This window comes from Drosophila rhopaloa, unplaced genomic scaffold (genome assembly GCF_018152115.1).
Source record: "Drosophila rhopaloa isolate 14029-0021.01 unplaced genomic scaffold, ASM1815211v1 contig_3, whole genome shotgun sequence".
Lineage (NCBI taxonomy): Eukaryota > Metazoa > Arthropoda > Insecta > Diptera > Drosophilidae > Drosophila > Drosophila rhopaloa.
In genome coordinates this window covers 10,800,850-10,819,525 of record NW_025335123.1, presented here as the reverse complement: position 1 = coordinate 10,819,525, position 18,676 = coordinate 10,800,850, and the positions used below count along the sequence as shown (strand labels likewise).

General features: G+C 39.1%; 3 protein-coding genes across 3 annotated transcripts; 1 reads left to right on the top strand and 2 right to left on the bottom strand.

The window, feature by feature from the left end:
- The first annotated feature begins 2,793 nt into the window (after nt 1-2,793).
- LOC108048198 lies at nt 2,794-5,528 on the top strand. Its single transcript, XM_017128716.2, has 4 exons — nt 2,794-2,888; nt 3,633-3,847; nt 4,294-4,473; nt 4,872-5,528. Exons 1-4 carry the CDS (start codon nt 2,877-2,879, stop codon nt 5,110-5,112), a joined length of 648 nt encoding a protein of 215 aa, XP_016984205.1. The 5' UTR covers nt 2,794-2,876; the 3' UTR covers nt 5,113-5,528.
- Nucleotides 5,529-6,500: 972 nt separating this feature from the next.
- Nucleotides 6,501-8,935, bottom strand: LOC108048165 (larval serum protein 1 beta chain). The gene is made up of 2 exons (XM_017128674.1): nt 8,726-8,935; nt 6,501-8,663 (listed from the first exon to the last, which is right to left on the bottom strand). The coding sequence occupies exons 1-2, from the start codon at nt 8,933-8,935 to the stop codon at nt 6,501-6,503; spliced, it is 2,373 nt and encodes a 790-aa protein (XP_016984163.1).
- Nucleotides 8,936-10,888: 1,953 nt separating this feature from the next.
- Nucleotides 10,889-13,071, bottom strand: LOC108048209 (Meckel syndrome type 1 protein homolog). The gene has a single exon (XM_017128727.1). It carries the CDS (start codon nt 12,985-12,987, stop codon nt 10,921-10,923), a length of 2,067 nt encoding a protein of 688 aa, XP_016984216.1. The 5' UTR covers nt 12,988-13,071; the 3' UTR covers nt 10,889-10,920.
- Between the last annotated feature and the right edge of the window lie 5,605 nt (nt 13,072-18,676).

Genomic DNA, 18,676 nt, shown 5'->3' with positions numbered 1-18,676 from the left:
TTTTTGTTCAACGTATGTTTATTAATTATTTGTTTACTTCTTTATAGTTAAGTATGAAATGTAATACTTTCATAGCTACGGTTTTCAATAGAATTAAATATGGAAAAGTGTTATTTTTTAAATAAATAAAATTACTTAACATAGTCTTTTTAAAACGACGAGTTACTTCTGAAAATGTGTGCTCCGTGTGAAAGTTAAAATACCCCAAAAAATCGGGCATAAATCTAAAATTCGGCAAAATTCAAAGCGGCCAGCGAAACGAGGGAACTGGGGGCTGCGTAACAAGTTGTTGGATCTGTTAATTTGCCAAAGAAATCACAGGCAGGCACGGGCGAAAGATCGCAATAAAAAATTAGAGACAAAACACGGGCAAATGAAACACTTTCTTTTCTTTCGTATGCAAATGGCAAATGTAAAGCCAATATCCACAAAATTCGCGTTAAGCGGATGGTAATTAATACGGCAGCTGCAGGCTTTTACTTGGAATTAAGGCGATGACAATTAATGGGGTGATGAGAGTGGTGAGTCAGTACGATTCGATTGGGTCTCCGATTCCGAGTTCGATTCCGATTCCGATTCCGTTTCCAAGTGCCACTCCCTTTGGGCTCCGGGGTTTTGCTAACTCGTTTGTACCTCTAAGTGAGACATCAAGATCGGCTCAAAATCGAAGACAAAACTCTGGGGCGTGTGCAAGTATGCATAACAAATGCGATTCGATATCAAAGACACGCCACCAGACACCAGGTTGTTTTCCAAGGCGAACTAACGAACAGCCATCACAAATCTGACAAGTCGCTGAAATGGCCAAAAACCAAAACTGAAACCAAAACGTTTTCATTAGGCCAAGAAACCAAGAAGATTGGCCGGCAACCAGAAGAAGAATCTCGCCAAAGACCCACCAAAGTCGATGAAAAATGAATGCCGTGCGGCATTCGTTTAAGTTATTAAGCATAAAACTTAAATTAGAGGCACCATTAGCGATTATCATTAGAGGTGCGTGTCCGGTCCGGTTTGATTCCAATCTTATCTCTTCGATGGGAAAGCAGTTCTGATTGACTTGATTGCTGACAGGCATTTTTCTCTATCAAAATGTTTATGCAACAACTGCGAACTGGAATTGTGGAAGCCTTTGCACTCAGATTCTAGGAACAACTTAAGACTCAATAACATAAATAAGTTCTGAAGTCAAAAGAGAACGTGTTGAAGCACTAATTTACTGTCTTAAATTTCTTGAAATGCAAAACGATTAAGATAAAAATAGATGGCACAAAAATAATAAATATGTTTTCATATATTTATGTATTTGTGTTCATATAAATTTCCTATAAAATATATTTCAAAATCGCCAGATAATTTCATCTGCAAAAAATATTTAAACAAATCACTATACATTTAGATTTGGAATAACAAAATATAGAATTGTTTATTTTTAAAGCACTTTTATTAGCTAACGTTTTATTGTCTTGAATAATGATTTGTATAAACTGTATAACGCTATAAAAACATCCACGATATTTCAAATTGGCGAGATAGGAATAATCGTTAATTAATCAAGAACTAGTTCATTAAAAAGTCGAATATTAAATTTTAAATAGGATTATCTATTGGAATATGAATAATTATCATAGGAAAACAAAATTCAAGGTTCGAAATAGTACTTTTTTAGAAGTATCAACAAAAGGCTTACATATTATACCACAGCAATTCACAGGTGAATTTCAAGATCTTAAAAAGGCATCGACAATGGAACAATTAGAGCCCCAAAAGAGCAGATAACAAATCGTTCCGTAAATAGAGCCATTAGTGTAACCAATAACTATGCAAATGAGGGAAATACAAAACGCTGAGAAGCTACCGAAAGCGAAAACCCCTCGCATCCGAGGTTAAATGCCATTTGTGAGCCCAAGACCCCGACAGACACTGATCCGCCAGAAGATTCCGACCAGAAGAGACCAGATTGGTAGAAAAAAAGAATCGCATTTGATAAATTTTGATAAGACCGAAACGGAACGACTAATTAAGCGAAGGCTGAACGCTGATGCATTAACATATGAAGGCATGAGAATGGGGCATCTTATCAGAGGAGAAGAATCACCACCATCACCGTTGAAGAATCAGATTGGAGATTGGAGACTGGAGATCCATTCAGCAGTACTTTCGGAACTTGGAAACTTGGAACTTGGGTGTCCACTCCACACTCAAACTGGTCGCCCAAAAATCGTTATACGTGAATCGACGCATATTTTATCGTTAGTATATATATTTTATATATATTCCATGCTTTATAAAAAATTAACGCAGATTTAAATTTACGCACATGCACACACAAACACACCGAGGGAATCATCATTAAACGTGTATGCTAATTTGATGATGGCGGTTTTCTAATTTTGTTGCCCCGAAAACCAGATTTCTATGCTGCGATCGATCTCCGTCAGCAACGGAAAGCCAGAAGAATTGCCCAGAAGACCCGTAAAAAGTTACATCTTCTGGGGTCCATCCATCTCTATCCACAGATGGATGATGATGATGATGATGGTGATGGCTTACAGACCCCTCTTTTTTGGGCTAATCCCCTCCCCCCTTTTTTTTTTTGGTTTTTTTTTCGTTAGTCTTAAGCGTTGACAAACTTTGGCTTTTTGTCGATTCTAAGTGGCTGCGACGACGCCGGCAGAGGCTCAGTTCGTTGTCCGGTTCCTATTTCTGCCGACGTCGCTGTCGGCGTCGCAGATAATACCATATATAAGGAAACAAGAAGTGGCATCGGTTGTATTTATTTGCTAGAATCTGTGAGCATCGGAACTGACCGAGCCGCTACAAAAAAGAAAACATAAAGTCCTCGTTTCGAATTTTTTTCACCCCACAAACACACAAAAATGAAGAGTTTTGTAAGTGCCCAACAATAAAAAAATAAAAAAAAATACAGCAAGGAAATTTTTAAAAGCAATTTTTTTTGTGGTGCCTTAATTGCAAAAGGATCAAGTGAAAGTGCGCGATATCAATGTCCTTAAATAGTGTGAAGATTTTAAAACTGAACTTTAAAGCTTTAAATTTAAATACGTACAAAATAAAAACGGATTTCAGGAATCCCTTTAAATTTACTAAATACCTAAAACAAATTCAAAACTACAAAATAAGGATGTCTTATAGTTTCTAACTTTTGGCAATCACTTCAAAATACTTTAAAGTAAATGAAATAAATATAAACGGATTAAATAGAAAAAAAAAATCAAAAACTTTAAGGAAAGGTCCGATTCGGATCACCTTGAGCGACCGCACAGCTCATCAACGTCAAAAACGACGAATGACAAATATCGAAACGGTTGGAACCCATTATGATTAGTGCCTCGGCCTGAAACCAAATCAAATAAATCACGGCAAATACTGAAAAAAAAAAACATCGAGAGACTCGCGAGACAATGCGACGCTATGCGGTTAGACAAAAAAAAAACGCCAGCGAATCGCGCGCGACTTTGATTAATTGCCCACTAATGCGAAATGCAAAACACGAATACGAAATGTAAATCGAATTTGAAGCGTTAAATGCCTGTGATGCACAGATCGATAATATGATGGGTGACCGGAGTGATATGGAGTACTAACCAGTCCTTTTTTTTCCTACCTCCTTGCAGCTGATCCTTTTGGGTTTCGCGGCTCTGGCGGCTGCCGATGTCAAGCACTTGTCGGACCGCAATCTCGACCTCTTCAAGTACAACCCCAGCGACATCTACACCCTGCCCGAGGACATCGATGACGAGAAGCCGGCGGTGCATTTCAGCGGCGACGTGATGAAGGCCAAGACTGAGACCCTGCAGAACTACAACTCCGGCAAGAAGTTCAAGTTGGAGTGAGTGCATATTCCTACCAAATATGTTATAGTTCTGGCCTTCCCAAAAAGTTCAAGTGTAGTAATTGTGATCCTTAATTTATTGTTTCTATAAACATTTCTTAAGGAATATATCTAATATCAATTAAATTTGTAAAGCTTCGGGTTAAGTTCTATTATCTAATCTTTTTTAGCAGCTTTTTTATGACTTTCATACATTTAATTTAAAGAAAACTATTAACAGTTCATTAGGTCCAAATATTTTATTTTGCAATTGAAATTGATTTCAGGATAATTTAAAAAAATATTCAGGAATTTTTTTTTAATTAATAGTCACAAACAAAATTTTAAAAGTTGAAACGTATTCAATAATACGATTATTATTTCACTAAAATATCCATAACTTCTATGCCTTCAATAAACCTCTATTTATTTATTTATACTTTTATATTTTTATTCAATTTCAGACTGAAGACCCAGAACGGCATCGAAGTGAGCAGCGTGGGCAAGCTGAAGGACGACAAGACCTTTGTGGTCAGCGGCTCCTACTCGTTCACTGGCGCCGATGGCAAGCGGTACAGGACCCGATACACCGCCGATGAGTTCGGATACCACCCCATCACCGAGCTGGATCTCGACATTCCCGAGTGAGTATTTTACAATCAAAAAACATTTATCCCAATTTTTAAGGCAATCTTAAATAACAATGGCATACAAATTTAACAAGATATCAAAACTTTGAGTATATTACATTTTTTAACAAAAATATTTAAAGAATATATGATGAATTTATTAAAATAAAAAAATACTGCCCGTAAAATGAAAGTAGAAAAAAGTAAAGTTAAAGTTAGATTAAAATTTTTAAGAATCCTAAAAAAAATTTAAAAAGAAAAATATAAAAAGAACTCCAATAAATGATTCCAATTGAAAATGGTTGCAAATAAATGCAAATAAAAACTTTCTGTTTGTAAATAGACTTTTAAAAATCGAAAAAGAAGAACATATAAAGAAGAATATGTTCTAATATCTGTCAATTTAATTTTAGGCCCCAGCCTTTGGCCGCTGCTGGACAGCGTCAACCCGTGGATCCCAGCAGCCTGTTGGGCAACAAGAACCGCTTCCAGTTCCTGCAACAGACCCTGGACTCCGAGCAAGGACCTCTGCGGGGCAGTGGACAGAGTGGCGATGACTACAGCTACACGTCTCCCTACGGAAACGGCTACGATTACCAGCCTCCTCAAGTGCAACTTGCGACGCCCTCTCGTCAATATTTGCCCACGGCATAAGGTGGTTTCGTATACACTCGTATATAGGCATCCCCAGATTTATGCGCCCCAAGAAAAGAAACAAAAAATACCTACCCCACCCGTTTCCCGATCCCCGATTTTCCCCAGCTGCAAGTATTTAGTTTTTTAAGTGCAACTCCAACAGGCAAAATTAAGAGTAAAACAAGGCAAATTCACAGTGCTAGCGAAATTTTTTTTTTTTTTATCATTTTTTAGTGTTATATACGAAGCACAATTTTATATGATATTATACCTATACACAATGATATATGTTATGTATCTACCCCACACACAACACACACACAAAACACAAAAAAACACACACACAAATCCCGACAAAAGACACAAACGAATCTATGTATATACACTGAGTGATATTAGTAGTAAATAAAATGGCTAAACTAACGATCAAAGTCTAAATTGGGTTTAATTGGGAATATTAATGAGAGATTCAATCGGGGGCTTAATTAGGTTAGAAGTTGTCAAGCTGCTTTTAACACTTTAACATACAAATTTGGATGGGCTAATAAAAAGCACAGACTTTCAATTTTTCGGATTTTTCAATTTATTTTGTTTAATGCATTTATATTTAAAAGCAATTGAACAATTTTTCAAGACCTGGAATTTGATTTATCTGAGTGGTTTTATATTAAAAAGGTTCAAAATTTTTTAAGCATTTAAACAAATATTTCATTTATAGCCTTAAAGCATGCAAATAAAAATTAAATCTTTTTAATGTCCATGAAATGTCAATATCAATCGACCGAAAATTAAAAACAATGTCTTTAACACAGACTTTTAGGGAATTAAGCTACAAGCTTTAAATGGTATAACACTTCAAACCCTATTTTCTGTGAGAAAAGTTATGGACTTAGCATTGCAGGTTTTTCGACTATTTCAAAATGGGCATCGTCATAAAAAATTACAAAAAATCGACCAAAAATTACAAACCAAATTAAATCAAACGCCTTTAAAGGCGTGAGAAAAGTTATGGGCTTAAAATTTAAGGTTTTGAGTCACTTTTCTGAAACATGTGCAACTACTTAAGACAAGAAAGTGCAAAGCATCATATAATTAAAAAACATATCTCGCTATTTTTGGAAAATTTAGCGTATTTGATAAGTGCTGACCAACGGAGCCTAACTAAGTGATAAGGCGATTCGCTGGAATATGAATTAGCAACAGATGTTGTGCTCACCTAAGATACACCCGACGTCCCCTGAATCTTAAAAACGGTCGCTTATAAATGCACTGCTTATAATAGCGAAAAACCTTAAAAAAACAAAATTGTTTGATTTTTGGAAAGTTTATTTCACTTTTTTGCTCAGCTTACAAACTATCTGGTCAGTGAGTTCGTTTCGCGACAAACATCGCACACCCCGCTACACTTACAACTTGAAGTACTTGGTGTAGTAGTCGCTGAAGAAGGAGTAGTCGAAGTGGCCGTAGTCGGAGTAGCCCTTGTACTGTTGGTACTTCTCCATGGAGTCGGTGTGGTAGATGGACACGTCCTTGAAGTACATGTTGGGCACGAAGAACTCGTACTCATCGATCTCACGGTCGAAGGGATAGCCGAAGGGCATGGTGTCCAGGAAGCGGGCTCCGGAACCGATGCCGCAGGAATAGGTCTGTCCAAAGGTGGCGAACTGTTCGTGGGCGGGGGCGACGTACGGCAGGACCATGAAGAACATCTGCATGGGCATACCGCTCTTCCAGCCCTTGGGCAGCACTAAGCGATCGGGGAATCCGCAGTGGGGCTCGCTGATGTCCACGGGGAAGTCGTACTTGCCGTCGAAGGCCATCGTGTATTTGTACAGCTCGGTGTAGGTGGTGCGATCCTTGACGGTCCAGGTGAATGCGTCGGATTTGCGGGTTACCAGATTGCTGCCTGTCTTCAGCTCGTAGTAGAACTCGTCGATCTCCATGAAGTTCATGCGGTTGTCCGCCAACGAGATCGTCCTGCCGAACTCATCGAACTTCGGGCCCAGGAAGGCGCGAATAACCACCTTCTCGACCTTGTCAGACTCGATGGTGTAGGTGTAGCTGAATGGCTTGTGGTTCAGACGCATCTGACGGGCAAACAGAGACTTGTCCCACACAAACTTGCCATCGGCGAAGATCATCTTCTCGTTCAGCATGTTGGTCACATCGAAGTCAACCAAATCGAAGTAGGTGGTCAGTTCGCTGACCTCCACTTGCTTCAGGGTGACGCCCGGCATCAAAAGCTGCTCCTTGGTGTATTTGGGCAGGTGGTGCATGAACTGGAAGTAGACCTCGGCGATCGACTTGTAGAACATGTAGAACAGGGGGTCGCGCATCATGGTCTCGAAATTGAGCATCACATTGGGATAGACATCCATCTGGGGGTAGTCGGTTTCGGCAAAGTACATATGGGCGAACATGTACCAGAACTGGTAGAACATCTTGTCCATGGCGTCGATGTTGCCCTGCATCATGTTGCCAATGAACTCGACGGACTCGGGCTTGCGCAGGTCGATCGTGTGACCATCGGCAGTCGTGTAATATCCCATCGCGATGATGTTGTGGATGCGTCCCAGGAAGCCGGTGATCTTGTCCAGCATCTCAAAGTTGCCGTACGTCTCCATCTCGTAGTAGTTCTTGCGGGAGCTGAAGCCCACGCCGTTGTAGTAGACCATCTGTGGGTCGTAGCCCATCTCGATCTGGTGGTACCAGGAGAACTCGGGGATCTCGCCAAGACCGTGAGCGAGGCGCTCCATGTAGTACCTGCTGAGCAGCTGGTGCACGTTGTACAGCCACCACTCACCGCGACGGTCGTTCTTCAGGCCGAAGGTGGTGCCGTCCAGGAAGAAGGAGTAGTCCATGTTCAGGTAGTACCAGTAGGCGTTCCATCCCAGATCCTCGGTGAAGTACGAGAGCTTCGACTCCTCGTTGTAGAGGTTCAGGTCGCGGGTGTAGTCCACTGGCATGTAGAACTTCTTCACGTCCTTCATCATCGAGAGCCACTTGCCCTCCTGGTTGAATTCGTAATTGTTTTCGCGAAGGATGTACTTCTCCTCGCTGTACCAGTGCTCGCCCAGACCCATCAGCTTCCACCACTGCCAGGTCTTGAAGTCCCTGATGTACATGTAGTCGCTGGACTGGTACATGTTTCCGTATCCGTATCCGTATCCGTGGGTCTTGTGGTACACGTCCAGGTACTCCTTCTCGTACAGACTGGTCTTCATCCACATCTCGTAGTCGAACTTCTCGGCCTCGAACACGAACTTGCTGTTGAAGAAGAACTGTGGGAAGATCTCGTGGATGGCGGGCAGCACCAGTCCGTGGAGGTCCTCGCGGTGGATGACGGCCAGAGTCAGAGCGTAAACGAACATGCCCTCGTTGACGTGCATGCGGGCCCAGGCCACGTTGGTCATGAAGGTCTCCCAGTCCTTGGCGTAGTAGAAGAAGTTGAACAGGCCGCGAGCCTGCTTGGCATGGAACTTGACCAACGCGCCGAAGAACTCGCCCTTGGGCAGCAAGGCATGCGCCTTGTAGGCCTCGAAGAACTTCTTCATGTACAGGTCGAAGTGCTGTAGGAGGGGGGCGATTGTGGTTATACGTTGTAGAAGTAGACAAAATCTTGTAATCTCACCGTGTAGTGGGTCTCCTCGAAGTAGAACTTATCGCCCTGCTTGATGTACTCCTCGAACGCCAGCGGGTCTTCAACACGGTAGACGATCTCGAGCAGGAACTTCTGCTTCTCGAGGAAGGACTTGTCGGCGACCTTGACCTGATGCACCTGGTGCAAACTGGTCGCGGCGACCAGGCCCACAAGGGCCAGCAATGCGATGGCGACCTTCATGATGATGACTCCTGCAACTTCTCTACTCTCCTTTCTCCTTTCTCCACTCTCGACTTCAACTGCTCCGGATTGAATGCACTTGGTGGATCCAATGCCTAAAGACTGTTGCCTTACTGACGCCCACCGGTCTGCTTTTATAGCTCAGATTCATACGGGAATCTGTGATTCGACGTCGAGGTCAGGGGTCATCGGGTGTATCTCCGGTGCTGGCCGCACCATCTGTTGCTAATCCAGTGTCCAGCAAATCGGCGGCTTATCACCTCTGTTGGTGTCCACTTATCGAGTCCCCATTTCTATTTCGCTTATTGCCATGCGCCAGCTGCAGTTGCAATTAAGAAAGTACTTTAAAAAGTATATATCAAAATCCGGGTCTCACAATCGAAAGTTTTTTTATTTGTATGTTTTTGGTAGAATTTACTTTGAATGATTTTCTGTGTTTGTTAGGAAACCTATTTTTGTATATCACTTGTATTCACTCAAAATATGCCAATATTAACAATGCTCGCATTGTCTAATATAGGACAGTAGTATTTATTAAAGGACCAAAATGTTATTAAATAATAAAACAATAGTAAAAACAATTTGATTTGCAATAATTTTGTTAAATATTTTCGTTTATTGTTGAAAAATGGGGTTCTTAGAAATTGTTCATCTCTCCATATACATAAAAAACTTTCTTTGTACAAGTTCCTGACCTCTTTTTGGACCAATTTTCAAATCAATAAAACTTATCAGATGTATTAATGACTCTATTCGTTGAAAATGGTTGCACTGTATTGAAAGTATATAAATCACAATTAATGTTTATATTTAAAAGTACTCCAAATATATAAATATAATGTAGACTTAATTTTGCACATATCAGAGATCCAAATTCAGCCTGGAAGTATGCAAATAACAATGAAAAACCATTCAAAAACAAGAAAGGAAAGCTAACTTCGGGCGGAGTCGAAGTTGATATACCCTTGCAGAATATTCTGTAAATTATATTCTCCAAAATTCAAATTTCAAATTTTGGGTCAACGTTAAAGAAGTCATCGGAATATTAGAAAAAAACTAACATGAAAATGGGTCAAAAATTTGATCAACGTTAAATGGAAAAATTTGAATGCAGATTTTTAGAGAATCCAATCAGAACTCTTTAGAGGTATGCCACTTTGAAATCGGATTAAATTTGGTAAAGTTATGGACTCTCGAAGTCAAATTTTAAGTCACTCTTTTACAAGACATCGGAAAATTAGAAATAACTAACATGAAAAAGGGTCAAAAATGTGATCAACGTTAATTTGAAAAATTTGAAAGCAGATTTTTAGAGGATCGAATCACAAGTCTTTAGAGGTATGCCACTTTGGAATCGGTTGAAATTTGGAGAAGTTATGGACCCTCGAAGTCCAATTTTGGGTGAATGTTAAATAAGACATCGGAAAAATAGAAATAACTAACATGAAAATGGGTCAAAAATTCGATCAACGTCAATTTGAAGAATTTGAATGCAGATTTTTAGAGGATCGAGTCACAAGTCTTTAGAGGTATGCCACTTTGGAATCGGTTTAAATTTGGAAAAGTTATGGACCCTCGAAGTCCAATTTTGGGTCAATGTTAAATAAGACATCGGAAAATTAGAAATAATTGACATGAAAATGGGTCAAAAATGTGATCAACGTTAATTTGAACAAGAAAGGAAAGCTAACTTCGGGCGGAGCCGAAGTTGATATACCCTTGCAGAATACTCTGTAAATTATATTTTCCAAAATTATTCATATGATGCATTCTTAATACTCATAAAAAATCCCTTCGTAACTTTAAAAACACCAAAGTTATGGCATTTCCGATCAATCAGTTATATGGCAGCTGTAGGATATAGTCGGCCGATCCTTATGAAATTTGATAGGTCAGATTGATTGGCCAATTTTTATTTATTTTCGTACAAAAAGTTGACATCTCAGTCCGGAAGTGGGATAAACGGAGGGGGATATTTAGGTCTCTCATCCACTGGCCTCCAGCAGCGACTCGATCCGCTCCCTGGCTTCCACATAGGCGGCCATCACCTCGTCCAAAGTGGTTGCCCTGGCCGTGTCCGCATTCGAACTGGACCCGACCTCCTCATCGCTGTCGCCATCGCTGCCATTCCCGAGATCAAGATGGAACTGCAGCTGGCTGGAGGGGTCGACCTGTCGCTGCTGGAGCTTCTGCAGCCGGAGCATTAGAGATCCCGTCGTGGTCATGGCCCTGCTGCCACTCAAATCCAAGCGGGAATGCAGCTCCGACTCCTTCTGCACATCGAAGTAGGCCACAAAATCGAAGAGCTGTCGACCGCCGATGAAGTAGCGATTGAGGCCATCCAGCCAGTTGCCCAGCGGTCGGACGCACTGCAGCCGCACGGCATCACCATCGTCGGTGGAGGAGGGGGCAATGTGGGATGTCAGCGGGACGGCGTAGTGGGCATAGCCCTCGCACCGCTCCCGCTGCCAACCATCGATGCTGACCACCTCGAAGTAGAGGTGCAGCAGGTCGGCGGGCTGGTGCTGCTCCTCGCAGAGCAGGGTCACCTGCCAGCAGTGTCCCAGGCGGGCGATCCGCCAGTCGCCGGCATTCCTGCAGGTGGCCGTGGCGCCCTGCATCGGATCATCCCCGCCGGGAGCCGCCTCCCACAGGGTGTTCGCCGGCGGCTTAAGATAATACCGCACATGGATGTTGGGGTTCTCGAAGTGCTGAGCCTCCTGCAGTTCCAGCAGCAGGGACACCCTCCTCATCCTCTTCGGCGGCATATCGAATTGCAGCAGATTGCGCCGTTCGCTGGCCGCCGCTCTCCGCCTGCGATAGTACTCCAGAATCTCCAGGGCAGAGGCTTCTTCGGGCAGATCCTCTTCGGCCCCATCATCTTCAGCCAGTTCCAGTCGTTCGTCCAGCTCCTGCTCCAGGAAACTGTCGTCTTTGGAGGCCTGCAGTGGCGTGGCATTCTCGAAACCAAAGGCATACAACTGCCGACAGTCGTTGTCTCGCTCAATCTGGACCACATAGTCCAGATCCTGGGCACAGCCACTGAAGTCGGGGTACACATACAGCAGACCCTGTTTGGGATCGTATCGCAGGCTCACCAACAGAGTGTCCTCCTGCAGATCGGCATAGATGTACATCAGTTGGTAGCCCAGTTTATGCAGCTTTCGGGCTTCGCTGGGCATTATGTCCTCCACATCGCCATCAACCAGGGTGTGGATGAGACAGGTTCTGGCCGCAAAGTTGGGATCGTCGAGGAGCGAAACATCTGACATGGTGGCGGAGGACAGGCCATTGGAACCGGTGCCCATGGGGGTCAAGGCCGAGCCGGATCTCGTCCTGCGCTTCGATTTGCGCGTCCTGCGACGCACTCTAATGGGCTCCAAGTGCTCCTCCTCCAGGTCCTCCATCTTCCGCAGGTATCGCTGCTGCAGCTCCAATGTTTCCAGGGCCCAGTTGTGATAGCGCCGCTGGAGCTTTGGGGCACCGCCTCCGGGATCGGGCTTATGGCGTTCCAGTTCGGCCCGACTGAAGTGTTTCTGCTGCCAGGATATGCGTAGGGTGGCAATGGCACCATTGCAGAGCTCCTTGTTCCTCGCGTAGAAGAGATCGCCGCCGGGACGACTGTTTTCGCTGAAGATGCTCCACGAGGGATTGCTCTGGGACTCCAGATCCTCCACATCCTCCTCTCCCCGTTCCTGCTCCTTATCCTGCGATATGGGACTCCTTCGCCTCCTCTCAATATTGCCCGCATTTCCGGCGTTACCCATTCCCAAATTATAATAGCTGCAGTAGTAGCCCAAGCGATTTGGCCCACCATAGGATTCATCGCCTTGTGGCACGTGAATAAAGCAATCCTGCCAGATCTCCTCCTCCGATCCGGGATAATGGTCGTGGCTATCAGGTCCGCCCACGGACTGGGCTCCCACGTACTCGAATTTGGGCACTGGCAGCCATTCGCTGATGTGACGGAGCTTCAGTTCCAACTGCAGATCCCCAATGTTTCCACTCACGCGATAAACTCCTGTGCGCTTCATGTCCTTTCCCTTCTGCATTATTTGCTCCTTTAGTTTGTTTTCTTTTTTGTTTAATGCCCAGGCCTGCCTTGTTCTCCTAGCATTTCGTTATGTTTTGTTTTCGGATTTGTAAAGTCCGTTGCCAAGGCAACCAACCGATTAAATACCAAATGCTATCGACGGTTGCTGTGACTACTGTTTGGGTCAGAGCTGACTACTATCGTTTTTGGGAAAAAACATTTAAAAACTTATAATAAATATCTTTAAAAATAACTGGCTATATCGAATGGAGTCAGTTACCAGTAACTTTAATTTTTACAACACTGCAATCACCGAGTTACATGTGAAGTAGATCAACACGTTATTATTACTTTGGGTTTCTTGTAATTTTTAATGCCAATATACAGACTTATATTTTGTCTTTTCAATTATTTTATTATTTTCTTTGTAAATTTGAAATTAACGTCCAAATTGTATGAAAGTTTTTCATTCGCTAAGCTTGTATTTATAGCCCCAGAAAAAATCATCTCGAAATTCGGTTTTCTAATCAAAACCCCGGGAAATAATTGTCCCATATTAGAATATTATCAATCCTTAAAAGCGTACACAACTAATAAATTGTATTTTTCGAAAGAAATCATGATGGCACCTCTTATGAAAAATATTTTGACCAAAATATGGGAAAAATCAGCTCGATTTGTCGGGTTTTTAATAAAAGCGCTGGAAAATAAAGGTCCGATGGTAAAGTGTTATAACTCGTTGAATTCGTAATAAAATTTGGCAATCGATTGGCAGCAAAGATATACAAAATCTTTATTAATACACAAAATAAAATATTTCCAAATACCATTAAAAAACTGGTTTTGTTTGGTTTTTTGAGTTATTACTTTTATTTGGTTTCATAATTTAAATTTGGTTTCATAATCGTTCATCTTGTTCAAATACAATAAATAAACATTTAAACTATTTAGTGGTATGTATATATGTATATATATAAATCGTTTGGTTTTTTTTTATTAAATATTTTAAATAAGTGTATATATATTGTTTTCCATGGGTTTTTCCTCATACCTTCCTCCATCTGCTTCGCCTTTTCTCGTTAACTTGCCTCTATTTAATAATTGTTGTTCTCTTCGTACCAAAATTTTGCATTGTCTTTTTTGGTTTGGTTTGAAAGAAACTTGGTTTGGTTTGTTATATAAGTAAATTGCTGTGTTTGGGCTTACGGTCGTCAAATATCGTCTATATATTTGTGTATGTATCGTTCTATACTTCATACTATACACACTTGCTTGTAAGTAAAAGTAGCTTGTTACATAAATACTAATGTATAAATTGTTTTCTACTCAAGTATGATGCACATACAAATACAACTAGGTTTGCATGTATTGGTATATCTGTATATGTATGTGTTGGTGTGTGTGTGTGGGTGTGTGGGTGTGAGTGTCAGCTGTACATATGTAGAATGTATGTACCATTATCAATAATTAGTTAAACTGTAGCTAGTATATGTATTTGCCATTTGTTGCTCAACAATTTCTTGTACCTCACACATTTTACCTTTGACTTTCATTATTTTTTTGGAGTTTTTCATTTTCATTTGCAGTTTTCGGGATTTTCTCTGGTTTCTTTAATTATATATGTTTTTTTATTAGTCACAGATGTTTTTAGGCGCGCTTTTATGCTTTAATGAATTCAGCGTGTTGTATATTATTAATATTTCAATTCTTTATAGTAGAAAATAAAATATAAGTTAAAGGCAATTTTCTTAGTATTTTTCATTTTTTTCTTGTTTTTTTTTTTGAAAAAATTTGTGCTTAATTTTGTAGAAATTTTGTTTGTTTGCCTGCATTTTATTAGTTTAAAACAAAAAATGTTAAGATACTTTGTTTAGTTTTAGTTTTAATTTTAATAATGTATAATATTTAAGTTCAATAAATTCGTTACGACACATGGACTAAGACACAGCAAAAAATATTCATGCTTAATTTAGTGTTTTTTTTTTATCCATCCTATTTTATTTATCTCCCATTCAATTCGTTATAGAGATCTTTTATAGTATTATTCTCAAGGTTTGTTTTCAATTGGTTATTATTCTTCACATTTCGCGTCCTAAATGCGCTTGTAAATATTTGTCAGTAATAAATGATGAAACAGCTTAAGAACTCGTGTTTTGGTTTTTAAATTATTTTTCGCGAATATTTTTCAAGACACCTAGCCATACCTAATTGTCTGCCAACTTCCAAATATGTAGTTATTTTCGTATTTCATCGATTTAAGTGCTAAACATTCAACGGTTACGGTCACTGATAACTTCCAATCGGTAATTTCTAGATAATTTCGTATTTTCGTATTCGTATTCGGTTTTGATATGTTCGCTTCAAATGCGTGTCATGAAAATACATTTGCTTTGCTGATTCTGCAATACAACTCCGTTTAAAAATATACAGTAGAACAAGGCTACTACATAAGTACATAGGTATTTATCTATATATCTGTAGACTAAATTGGGCAAATATCTTGTCATTGGGCGTTGTAATTCCGTTTTTACGTTCGTTAGTGCAAAAACTCTTTGCATCTTCGATTTTCCGTATATTTCCATATTTAAAAATCTACCGTTCTTTCATATTATTTTTATTATAATTGTGTGGCCAAAGCTTATTGTCGGAAGCGTTATGCATTTTAGTTTTATTTTTTCGGTTTCCTTGATATTTTTTTGTTTTGTTTTGTAAAAATGTTTTCAATACTCGTCAGTTTTGTGTTTGAACATTAAAAACAACGAAGGGGAAAGTACAACGGAAAATATAAAAGTTTTGAGATTCGGTAAGGCTATTTTTTTTAGTTATATTATTTTATTTAGTGTCGATTTAATTTCCTCCATGTTTGCGTTATTATTTTCAAAAATTTATATTTCATTTTGGTCTTTGCTTATATTAATCACTAAAATTTAACTTTCTTGTATATATTTTTCCTTCGATAAATGTATATAAATTGTTTTGTTCTGGTTTTCTTTAGGTTTGGCGTAACTTTGTGTGAGCCGGGTTTTTTTTTGCCCATTTTTATATCGTAAAGAAAATGTTTCAAAAAATGTTTAACAAACAATTCAATAGGCTTTACACGAAAATGATGTGGCATTTACTTATACGTTATATAAATCAATTGTAAAATATATATATATATATATTCATATATTACTCGCTTGTATGTTATGTTAGTTTGTTGTATAATTAAATATTGCATTTGGTTTCGTTGAACGTCTGGACAATTTTTCATCTTCGCCGTCGATTTTCTCTCCGATTTCGCTTCTACTTAGTGACATAGAGTTACAACTAGATTAGTATATATCTGTACGTATTTAAATATGAGTGTTTTCCTTGTGTCATGAATTCTGGACCAAGGACTTTGGGTTTCTCCGCGAACAAACCTAAATCTTCGGCCTGCTCTGCTAAGTATGCTACAGAAATGTTCGAATAAACGAATAAGGATCGAATATGCATATCGGGCATATCCACCCCCCATTTATCTCTAGTTCCTATAAACCGTACATAATATCTTCTGTTCTTCTAGTTTATTTTACCGCTTCGACGAAAACCTTTTCTTGCTTTTTATATAATTTACAAAAATTTTGATTTCAGTACCTGATTGCAATGGGTTTTATCTTTTGGTTTAAAAAAAATATAGACACTTGTAATTGTTGTTGTTGTTGTTGTTGTTGCTTGCTTTAGACATAATTTGAAATACAATTCATATGTATACATATAGGTATATATTTTGTTCTAGTTTTATATTTAGGCCATAATTTGTGTTGGTTTGAATACGAAAACGCTTTCAAAAATTCTACAGGACATAACTTTCTCGCTCTGTCGCTTGCTGTTGTAAACTTTAATATGTAAATACACACAATTAGCTATATTTATGTTAAATATTTTGTTTCCGCTAAACTTACGCAATTTGAACCCAATGAGCAAAGTATCTAAGACATATCCACGTCCTGGAAAATTGTTTCTCATTCTTACATTCGTTTTACCACTACAATACAATTGGTTTCGGTTATTGTTGCTTGTAAATATAGTCGATATATGTGTATAATTATGATCATTGGTTACAAGTACAAGACATTAAAGGAGGGCACACGAATCGAATTCCTAACAATTGTGTTTAGAGTGTCTACATTTAATTGCGACCGAGTTGGCTGAGATCAAAATTAAAATTGCGGAATTGGTCTAATTTGTTATCCCTTTTTTCGTTCACAACCATATAAAGAAGTTGGAGGGGAAGCAAGAGGACTGATGTTCATAAAATGCATTGTGAAAATGTCCTCTACGGGTGCTACACGCGGAATATAAGACGCCCAGGATTCCATAAAGTCTCCCTTTTAAATCGGTAATATTATCTAACGAGTACCAAAAATTTAGAATTTAAGAAATCAGCTTAAAAGGTTCGAAATAGTTTTAAAATAAAAAAAAAATTATATCTTGGATAAAGCAATAAATTAGGTTTAAAAATATTAACAAAATAATCAAATTATATATCCCTGAACACTACATTTTAATGGTTTTTAAAATTTTTAATAATTAGACAAAAGGTTATTTTTAAAAATATTTGTAATTAATTTAAGGACGTCACTCTAAAATGTTTGATGGCATTTACACGAGTGTATAAACACCTAACTAAACCGATTTAAACATGGTTTGAAAACCGACATATATATCCACTAATTCTTCTCTTCCCGTAATCCCTGAACTATTCGCTGAATAAAAAAGAGAAGATTGGAAGAAGGGGCTTTATACTATTCGAACTTCTGGCAAGAATTCTATATGTGTTTGTGAATTATAAAAAATCTAGATCTGTTGACTGATTTGTGTAACTTATTGCTGATTCATTTTGTTGTCCTGGGTAATGTTATATCTCGATTCTATCAATTGTTATTGCTTGTGTAATTGTATCGCTCCTATCGATTTTCTTTGTTCGTTTTGTGTAAAGTAAAAGAAAACTCAAGCTTTTGTTCTCAAGGTTCAGGTAATCAATTTCTAGTCTTATCTGTTGCACTGAGTAGTCTGCGATTTTCCTTATTTTCATTTGTTGTTCTTGTTGTTATACTCTTTAAAGGTATGTATACATATAGGCATATGTGTGTATATATAATTTGTCAAATTTGTTACGTCATTAATTGGATATAATAATTACAGGTAGGTAATGCAATGCTCTACCTCTACCGAATTTCGTTCGTGATAAATGTAGATGTAAATGAAAAACGATCAACAGATGAAGGAACCCTGCGGTTCGCTGCTTATAGGTAATGTCTTGAGAGGAGTTATAGTTCGAGTTGAATTGCTGCAAACTATAGTTTAAGTTTAGGGTCTATAAATACCGTTAGTTGTAGTTTACGTTTAGTTTCCAAGTTTAGTAGGTAAATTTGTGGCTGGCTGAAACAGGTTGTTCTGCGTGAGTTTTTAGGTTGGAGTTGTCAAAAGGAAAACTTTCAATAACTTTCTCTTCTTATTGTAGTTTGTCGTCAATGTTTTTCATGATCTTATGTTTTTTTTTTTTTTGGCTGTTGCAGTGCTAAAGTTAACTCTTAAGTTTTCGGTTTTTTTTATGCTATCATTTAGCTCTCAATTGCTTTTGGTTTTACTATAGTTTGGTCAAGCGGTTTCGATCAATTGTTTCTATCATTTTATTGTTTGCTTAATTGATTCAAAGGGAAGACATAACATTCTAGAAAAAG

Excerpts from the sequence above, each read along its gene's own strand:
- LOC108048198 (XM_017128716.2), top strand. Across the intron at positions 3,848-4,293 it reads GGCAAGAAGTTCAAGTTGGA|ACTGAAGACCCAGAACGGCA; the intron begins GTGAGTGCATAT and ends ATTCAATTTCAG. Across the intron at positions 4,474-4,871 it reads CTGGATCTCGACATTCCCGA|GCCCCAGCCTTTGGCCGCTG; the intron begins GTGAGTATTTTA and ends ATTTAATTTTAG.
- LOC108048165 (XM_017128674.1), bottom strand. The coding sequence starts at position 8,935 with ATGAAGGTCGCCATCGCATTGCTGGCCCTTGTGGGCCTGGTCGCCGCG. Across the intron at positions 8,664-8,725 it reads TCGAGGAGACCCACTACACG|CACTTCGACCTGTACATGAA; the intron begins GTGAGATTACAA and ends CCCCTCCTACAG.
- LOC108048209 (XM_017128727.1), bottom strand. The coding sequence starts at position 12,987 with ATGCAGAAGGGAAAGGACATGAAGCGCACAGGAGTTTATCGCGTGAGT.